The sequence below is a fragment of the Gouania willdenowi genome, chromosome 3 (assembly GCF_900634775.1).
Source record: "Gouania willdenowi chromosome 3, fGouWil2.1, whole genome shotgun sequence".
NCBI lineage: Eukaryota > Metazoa > Chordata > Actinopteri > Blenniiformes > Gobiesocidae > Gouania > Gouania willdenowi.
This window is the reverse complement of record NC_041046.1, coordinates 28751262-28760467: the sequence shown is the minus strand read 5'-3', so window position 1 is coordinate 28760467 and position 9206 is coordinate 28751262. Positions and strand designations below refer to the sequence as shown.

General features: G+C 35.3%; 1 protein-coding gene across 1 annotated transcript; it reads left to right on the top strand.

The window, feature by feature from the left end:
- Nucleotides 1-1626: 1626 nt before the first annotated feature.
- On the top strand, nt 1627-6542 carry bola3 (bolA family member 3). The gene is made up of 4 exons (XM_028476610.1): nt 1627-1756; nt 1838-1982; nt 5633-5721; nt 5860-6542. Exons 1-4 carry the CDS (start codon nt 1688-1690, stop codon nt 5923-5925), a joined length of 369 nt encoding a protein of 122 aa, XP_028332411.1. The 5' UTR covers nt 1627-1687; the 3' UTR covers nt 5926-6542.
- Nucleotides 6543-9206: the final 2664 nt, after the last annotated feature.

Below are 9206 nucleotides of genomic sequence, written 5' to 3'. Positions count from 1 at the left end.
TTACACTTTACAAACCTGAAAAATAGCAATATTACACAAAAAACTAAACATATCAACAAAAACACAGAGTTCGTTAGTCATGATTCGTTATGAATTCAGTCTACGTTAACTGTTTAGACAAAGTCAAATATTCATATTTCAGAATATTATTGCAGATCAATGCCATGGGCTACAGCAGAGGTTCCCAACCTTTTTTGGGCTGCGACCCAGATATATATATATTTTTTTTCTAGAATTCGTTTTTGATGATGGTTATTCATTTATTGACAAGTTGTGCGCCACCTGAGATAGTTTTATCCTGCATTTTATTTGAACTAGATTTATATTTTAAAACATTTAAGTATAGGAAACAGTTATTTGATATTCATTGTGTATGATGTGTGTTTGAAAAATTCTAATAATTAAAATAAGTTTTATTTTTATTTTTACCAATTAGTAGAAATTTCAGGCGACCCCATTTCATTTCCAGGCAACGCCACATGAGGTCACGACCCCAAGGTTGAAAAACGCTGGGCTAGACCTGTCAGTCAAATATCTGTTTAATGTTAACACTAACTGAATAATTCCTGTAATTTGAAACCCAAAGCTACTTTAAAACTAAATGAAAGACCTTCTGCTTAGACAGTGTTAGACACTTCAAGAATCCCTTTGAGTCTAACTCTCCTTAATCATGTATCCAGGGCAACATGTAATCTGACAAAGTATGAAGCTTTAATTTGAAAAAAAAATAACATTAATTTACCCAAGGAGTCAGTGACAAAAAAACCACTCGTGAATTTCACATTTCACAGTGTGTGTGATTTGTCCCCATACTGTGGAGTCTTCCCACATTCCAAATCAATCAATTTGTTTGTAATAATAAACATGTCGAATTAAATATGACTTTAATAAAACTGGTTTCCCTTTCATGGTGTAGCTGGAGGAAGAAAACACATCGATATCTATTATGTACAAAATATTTATTTGAGAAAATTGCTTTGTTGTGCTTTCAAAAAAGGGATTTCGGTGACAAAAGAGCAGTCAAGTATTATTTTTAATTATAGAATATGAATTTTTTTTTTATTACAGTTGCCTATTTAAAAAATGAACAATAATGTGATACAAAGTAGCAATTTAAGAGCCTTTCTATTCCTAACACCATATATTTTGCAAGGGATGTCAGTTTGCTCAAGGTGCAAGGCAGGGCACCAAATAGCTAGGTCTCTTATTACCAGGCAATTTTTTATTTTATTTTTTTAAACACACCACAATCTTTGCTAAGAAGCAGCATTGCAATATTTAACCAACAATGAGACAACAGTAGTTCTATGTGTTAGCAAATAGAAATGATATATATTTTTAAAATTCTTCATTTAATATATATATATATATTTTGTCAAATACATACTCATTTCTAAATTTCCGCAAAAAGCATGGACAGAAAAATTAAACAAAAATTGGCCAAAGCTACAGTGAATTTGTATTGTAGATTTCCAAAACATAAATTAACATAATTAATAAAGAAGCATTACAATATAGAGTAGACTTTATGTATATATCTGTAGTTATTTTAACAATCACAAACATGTAGTTTTGTTTTGTTTTGTTTTTTTGAGCCCTAAACGCAGCTTCACTCAGTCCCCGGATGTTTGACGTCATCTTAAGTCGCCGGTGCTGAACGGTGTTGTCCTGAAGTTATAAAAGCACTATGTTGGGATATACACGCACCTTTGGTACCGGAATAATCTCGGCTATCCGGTCACTTCGCAGTAATCCTGTAAATATCGTTTTAAAGAGCTCTTACGCTGCTGTGTGAAAGATGCAAACATCGTTTAGTGAAGTTTGACTGTGTTTGCAGGCTGCTGCTGCTGCTAGTGCTACGGGTGTTTGTGGACGGGGTCACAGATACATGTCCACCCAATCAGACGGAGAGGTGCGCATCACAAAGATCCTACAGGAGAAGTTCCCTTTAGCCTCTTCACTTAAAGTTGTGGACATATCAGGTAAAGACGTACAACACACCTCTCATAGGGCTACTGGACACAACGGTACAGGATGTTATCAGAGGTCAAATCTACAACCACAAACCGACCCAGTAACAATTTCAACATTATTTATACAGCGCTGATTACAACAATAAGTCATCTCGATTGTGCGTTAAAAGTAAAAACTAAGTTTGATAGCATTAAAAAAAAATACTTTAACTATACTGTTGTAGTTAAACATGCAAACAACTTTGCAAATAGACAAAAAAATAGGCCCTTTCACACTCTGGAACTGGGCATGCGCGACTATGGGGGTCATAGGTCGAGAGGGTTATAAACGTAAACAAGCTCGGTTGGTCTGTTAATGTTTCGAACTTCACTGCGGTTGTAATGTTGTTCCAGAGATCAGGGCCTGGTTTAGGTCATTCCGTGCCCTAGGCAAGAGTGGACTTTGACTCCCTCCATAGATATTTGTTTTTTTGTTCCAAGTTTATACACATTGTGTGCACTTTATTTTTTAATTTTAAATATCAAGACAAAACAATGCAATTCTGCAACACAACAAACCATTTGACAAAAAAATACAACCCATTTTAGAATTTAGAATAATGCACCATAATACAATACAACACCTACAGGTTTAGTGCAAATGTCGCAAGGGAACAATAACAAAAAGGAAATGTCTACTTTCCTGTTTGGTTTTATGTCACATGGCAAGAAAAATCCAGCTGAATTTTTACAAAATGTGGAATAACAAGGGAGGAAACTGAACTTTTTCCACTTTGGTCCTCTGAATGAGGCTAAAGGGATGTATATCACTTTAGCAAAACCAATATAAGGTTATTTTTTCACATAACTGCCCCTTTAAGTCGTCAATGGAGTACTTGTGACTTCATGTTTACAGTTACAATAGAATATCTCATTACACACAGCAAGAAATTTTTTTTATACAATTTTCCAAAACATACACGTAGCTTTAAACTCTGTGTAATGTTTTCTAGTTGTTGCACTTTATAATCATGGAAAGCACATTGAATTGCCCTGTGTATGAAATGCACTATATAAATACATTTGCCTTGCTTTAACATCCAGGGTAAGGGTTCGTAGGCACAGCACTGAGATGGCGGCTGCGTCTGAATATTCCCTCTCAGCTCCTTTCCTATCCACTTTTCCTTAATCCCTGGGAGGGTTTAGGGGGTGGCCATGATAAAGAGCGTTCGAGTTCACTTAATGCTGAGGAAAGGAGGCTCAATGCTTTTTTTTTTAAACTTCCTTTAGCCTAGGAAATACTGGTGCATCCTTTACCAAAGGAGACCACATAATGATGACCCACAATTCATTGCGGCGACAACATTTAAAGGGAAACGCACCCCCGAGCACTTATGGAAACTCACGATGACCGACCAGGGATGAGATCATGTAAATTACCTATGCAATAATATTCCTTGAACAAGTTTATGATATGTAAACCAGATTATGACTGACATAAAACAGACACTGTCGTTCAAGAAAGAGGGACATTTTTAGCCACATTTTATTCAACATATTTCATATTAATGAGTGGAAGGCAGGTGTGAGCAACCATTCTTTTAGTTTCACTTTTGTTCCGCGTAGCCTCTTTTACTTTGATTTACATTTAAACCTTGTGATTTTAAAGATTATATCAGCGTAAAGTGTTATAAATGTGCTTTTTGTCCATTTTTGGAAATAAATTTGTAGTTTTTTCACCATGGCAGACGTCACTAACCTTCGCGGCCGTCGGATTATTATGTTAGCTAGTGGAGGTGTGTCTGATTGTCTGAACAAACATGATCGCCTTTCTCTAACTCCTCTCCTAACACCTTTCCTTAACCCCGTGATGTCACCCACGGGGTTAAGGAAAAGTGGTTTGGAAAGGAGATAGGAGGGACTATTTGGACGCAGCCGTTGTGTGTCCCTCCTTCCACTTCCTGGGGAGATATAACACACCTGTGATGAATCAGCTAGAGTCCCTCCCTGACCCACATTCTTTACTCTCTACCCTGCTAACCATTCACCACATCTACCAAATGATAGTTGATAGGTGATAGGAGTTACTCATATTAAAGTTTTTCTTAAGATGCCATATCTGATTTATCGGCAGATATCCAATATATTAGCCGATATACTGTATGAAATAGGAACATTGATATATAAGGAATAAGGAACTTTAATTAGTAACACTGTCAACATAAGGATTGTAAAGCTATACTTGTGCAAATGTATTTCCAGAATACAATGTAAAAAAAATATTCAAAAATAAAGATTATCAATTAGTTAAAAGTGGCAGCTTTACATGCGGAAACCTCAGCACAGAGCCACAGAATTTCTACGCAGCAAAAAAGTAAATAAATCAGTTAAATATTGTAGCCCAATTATTGCCTGACTAATTAGTGATCTTTCTTGCTGATTAATCAGTCTGACACTATTTTATTGTATTTATGTAACAGTGGACAGCAGCACATTCTGCGTGGATTTGTTTTTAATAAAATCACTCACATCTTTGGAGAAACATCTTATTTATTCTCCATTCTCCTTTCCTCTCCCTCCTCTTTCACAGAGATCATAGAAAAGGGCATTCAATAAAATAAAATAACATAGAATGCATATTTTAACAACAATAAAACTACATCATGAGAAACAATGCCTACCTCTCCCAGAGAGAACAGAGAAGCGGACGGACACGTTTTTGGAGGATGCATCCCATAGTGAGACATCTCACCAAATATTATGAAATAGAACAAACTTTTATAGGGAGGTATTGGAACCCATAAACTAAGGTAGGGGTACAGTGGTTAAATACACAAAAAAATTGCATATCAAATTTAGATAAATAAATATAAGCAGACATGAAACCTGGCATGAAAACGAGTTCAAATTTGAGTGCACATTTTTATCTGTCCAATCCCAGCGTACAAATGATCGGGTGTTGATAAACACGTCGACTGAATTCGATCGTCATTAACATGTTACATCCTCCTGTTTCGAAGGCCCCGCCCACTGAGGTCAAAAAAGAAAACAAACTCTTCCAAGATGAAAATTGGCATCCTCACAGCTGAGGTGGAGCAAAACAAAGATGTTCTTTTTGACAGTGTGAAAACTGGACTTAAAGTAGTGCATTAAACGAAGAGGATTAGTTACCGAGCAGGTGACGTCTGCCCCCCTGTGTGCGCTGTGAACAACTCCTGGAGAGACACATAAATATGACGGTTATATCAGCCTCAGTCCGCACGCTTGAGGCAATAAATATCACAAGAAATTAAGAATCAAAACGCTTTAAAAAATCCTTAAAAATGACTAAATGTTGTCCCTTTTTTGTGTTTATTATGCCGAATTCAGCCATTTTCCGCTATAATTAATCACATTACCATTTACTGCAGTGCATTTGTAAAAGTTTAAGGTATACTTTACAATTAAAAGCATGAATGAGGTCCTGTACGCTCAAATCTGAACATACGAATGGTTGATAAATGAGGTCCAATATGTCTACCAGTATTTATATTCCATAGTCAATGAATAATAACCCTGTTGCATTTATACATGAAAATCTTTGTGTGAAGATATGATGAAAGTATGCAGAAACCAGATGAGTTGTAACATACCTTTAGAAGCAGAAAGTGTTTTTCACTGAGTGTCTTTTCTGTGTTCAGGAGGCTGTGGGGCAATGTATGAGATCCACATAGAGTCCAGTGAGTTCATAGGCAAAAGGACCATCCAGCAACATCAGCTAGTTAATCAGGTAAATCACCAACTTACTATGACATGTGTGGATAAGCAGTATGGCTGATTGAGGAGGATGAATTTAGAATTTAAAATGATTGCACTATATTGTTCCTCAAACATTTCTAAACGGGTTGTTCCATGTGTTGATCCACAGGCACTGAAGGACGAGATTCAAGCAATGCATGGACTGCGAATATTCACCGATGTGCCCAAACAGTAGAAGGCTTCCTTCTGGTGTTACTGAAAACCTCACCCCGTCATTGCTGGTCTATTTTAAATGTACAGTGTTGAAATGTATTATATTTTGTGATAAATGAACTTATTTAAGTTGTTAATGGGTCGGTGACGATAAGAGTGGGACAGTATCTCAGAACATGTGACAACTTCATGCTGTTTCAAGCATGTGAGATATTTACCATTCAGATCTAGCTCATAAGACCGGTAACCGCTTTTATACGCACAATATGACTGTTAATGTAGGTCAGTTTTTGGTTGGTTTCTTCCAGTCAGGCAGACATTTGGTGTTGATAACAATGCAAGTGTAATGAGAGGCTCTACAAAGACATAAGGTATAACGACGACCATCACACAGCTGCTTTAAACTCTAGAAATGTTGGATTGAATGGACATTAGTCATCAGTGTAAATGGCATTACTTTCCAAAGACGGTGAAATGACTTTGATAACTGACACAGAAGGCATTGATGATGTTATTTTCATCTGTTTCAGTGATATTATATTTGCTGTGAAGTTCTCAGTGTGCATGTTGCATAAACTAAATGAAACTCTTTGCATACCAAAGTAAAGTTTGAAACATTAAATCTTTGTTTTTCGTTGATTTTTACTATGTTTACATCCGCCAAGGAGGTAATATTTTACAGGCGTTCATTTGTTTGTCTGCTTGCAGAATTACACCAAAAAGTACTGAACAGATTTTGATGAACATTTTAACCAAAGATAGTCCTTACGCAATGGAAGATTCTAAGTTTTGAAAGGGCATCCAGATCAGTTTCATTATTGTGAAAATTTCAAAAATTCATATCTCAGTGCAGAATTAACAGATTTTCATGAAATTTAACTCAGTTAAGTCAGGTTTATATATACCGGTATATACTGTAAGTATATATATGTAGTTGATTAAGAAAATATTCAATCAGTTTCAGGAATTACAAAATTTCTAATTAAAACTTCCAAAATAGAGGTGGCTAATCCGCCCTAATTCCTATCACTGATGCCTCGATTTCATTACGAACCGATTTTCGATTATTTCCAATTATTATTTAGATTTTTTATTGTTGCTGATTATTGATCTTCCATTTAACATCAGTCTGCTGCTGAATTATTTGACTCTTTTGAGTAACATCTCACAGCACCTTCAACATGGTATGGCATAATCAAAATATCCAAATTAGGAGGACTCACCTACTTTGTATTACAATTTGAAAAATAGAAATAATAGATCTTTGGGATTTTAAGAATGGATTAATAATTGTCAATAAAATTGCAATTAATCGTTTGATTTTTTTTTTTTTTCACCACCCCTATGTTTGAAACTCTTTGGTTTAGTGTAAATTTTGATTGAGTTTAAGTCAGTCTTTTGACTAAAATGCAACTTAGTTTCAGTCAAAATGTAGTTTTAGGCAACTACATAATATATTACAGATATACTAAGACTGAAATATAAAGTACGAGTTTATGCATTTTCATAAAGCTTGAATTATTATTGATTAACCTGATATGGGATTGTATTAAAGCCTGTCCCGCCTTCCACGTAACAAAAGTATTTTTCATTGGATACCTTCCAAAACTGACAGTTGTCACAAATTAACACTGGTTGGCACCCATGGAAACGATAAATGCTAACCCTGGGAAAAATTACATACAGCAGTTTTATTTTTTAAAGCAAACCTTGATTTAGTTTTAGTCATAGTCTTTTGATTAAAATACAATTGTAGTTTTTGTTCAAATGTAGTCATCAGGACTATTTCAGTTGTAGTCTAGTTTAAGTCAACTGCATTACAGTAAGATTATTGTTGACAAAATCTGTTACAGGACTAAAATATACAGGATAAGAGCTGATGCATTTTTTAAAGGTTCAGTTCCAAATCATCAACATTCAAGGTTCTTTATTTGTTATTTCAGTATACTTTCATACAAAAAAACAAAATAGTGTTTCTCAGCCATTTGATGCACACCAACGACAGATATGGGATGGTATTAATGTTTGTAAATACACACTAACAGATTTGATGTGATCAATGCGTAAGATCACATGAGTTTAGAAATGAGAGTTTCGGTTTATTAGTTGATGAAAATAAAAATATTTTTTGATAAAGTCTGTTTTAGTCATGTAGTCTAGTTCAGGGGTTCTCAACTGGTCCCACCCTACCCACATTTTGCCACGGTCATTAAATCGCGACCCACTTTTTTTGGGATTCAACCCCACACATTTAGTTCTTCAAAAATAGCTGTTGAAAACACACACATATAGATATACTCTTTTTTTAAAACATAAATTACATATTTTCCTGTGCAACATGCATTTCACAACATGCTTGTCAAAAGAAAAGTTTCTTTCAAAATAAAAGACAAGTCCAACATGAGAGACATTTATTTTTGACCGGCTGTCCACGACCCACTCAGCACAGGTCCACGACCCCCTTTTGGGTCCTGACCCACCCATTGAGAATCACTGGTCTAATTAATTGGTTCTCAACCTTTTCAGCCAGTGACCCCATAAATAAAGGTGCCAGAGACAAGGGAACCCCACTGTACCTGAAAGTTGAACACATACATGAACATTTAAGAACATCTACTGTATAAGGACGACTAAAGAGGAGAGATTTTTGGGGCCCATCCATAAAATCAGCAAAATGATGGTCCATTGTTCTATGAATCTGTGATAAACACATTTATTTATTATCTGAATAATATCCACTGTTATCCAGGATGTTTGTGATTATTTGCGCCATAGTATATAGTCATCTTACAGATCCTAATTTTAATCAGAAATGAAATGGGTTCAAAGTGACCACACAAATTGATTGAAAGTTGCAAACTAGAGTGGCCAAAAACGGACAGAAAAAGTGGTTGAAATGTTCAGTGTCAATATTGGAACAATTAGTTTAAACTGGCAATGAAAAATCATGAATGTGGTTAAATTGGCAAAAAATAAGCATGAAATATGGTCAAAAGCTGGCTAAAAGTTGCCAATATTGGGCCAACATTAAGCAAAAGGGTGAACCTGTGCAACATTAAGTGGAAAAGAAAGTGGTGGAAAGAGTTTGTAAGTGCTGAAAAAGTCTTGAAAGTAGAAAAAAAAAAACGATGGAGAAGTGGCAGAAATGGAAGTAATGTTGCAAAAATGCATTAAAAGGAGCGAGAACAAGTGATGAAAAGTGGTCAAAATATGCAAGTTTGGTGTGTAGTTGACAAGAAAAAGGGTAAACATGAGCAAAAAAATGGGCTCTCAAATTGTAAAAAAAAAAAAAAAAAAATTCTG

What these genes read in the sequence shown, in the direction of transcription:
- bola3 (XM_028476610.1), top strand. Translation starts at nt 1,688, where the DNA reads ATGTTGGGATATACACGCACCTTTGGTACCGGAATAATCTCGGCTATC. An exon ending in TAAAGTTGTGGACATATCAG is followed by an intron (nt 1,983 to 5,632) that starts GTAAAGACGTAC and finishes TTCTGTGTTCAG; the next exon opens with GAGGCTGTGGGGCAATGTAT. An exon ending in AACATCAGCTAGTTAATCAG is followed by an intron (nt 5,722 to 5,859) that starts GTAAATCACCAA and finishes GTTGATCCACAG; the next exon opens with GCACTGAAGGACGAGATTCA.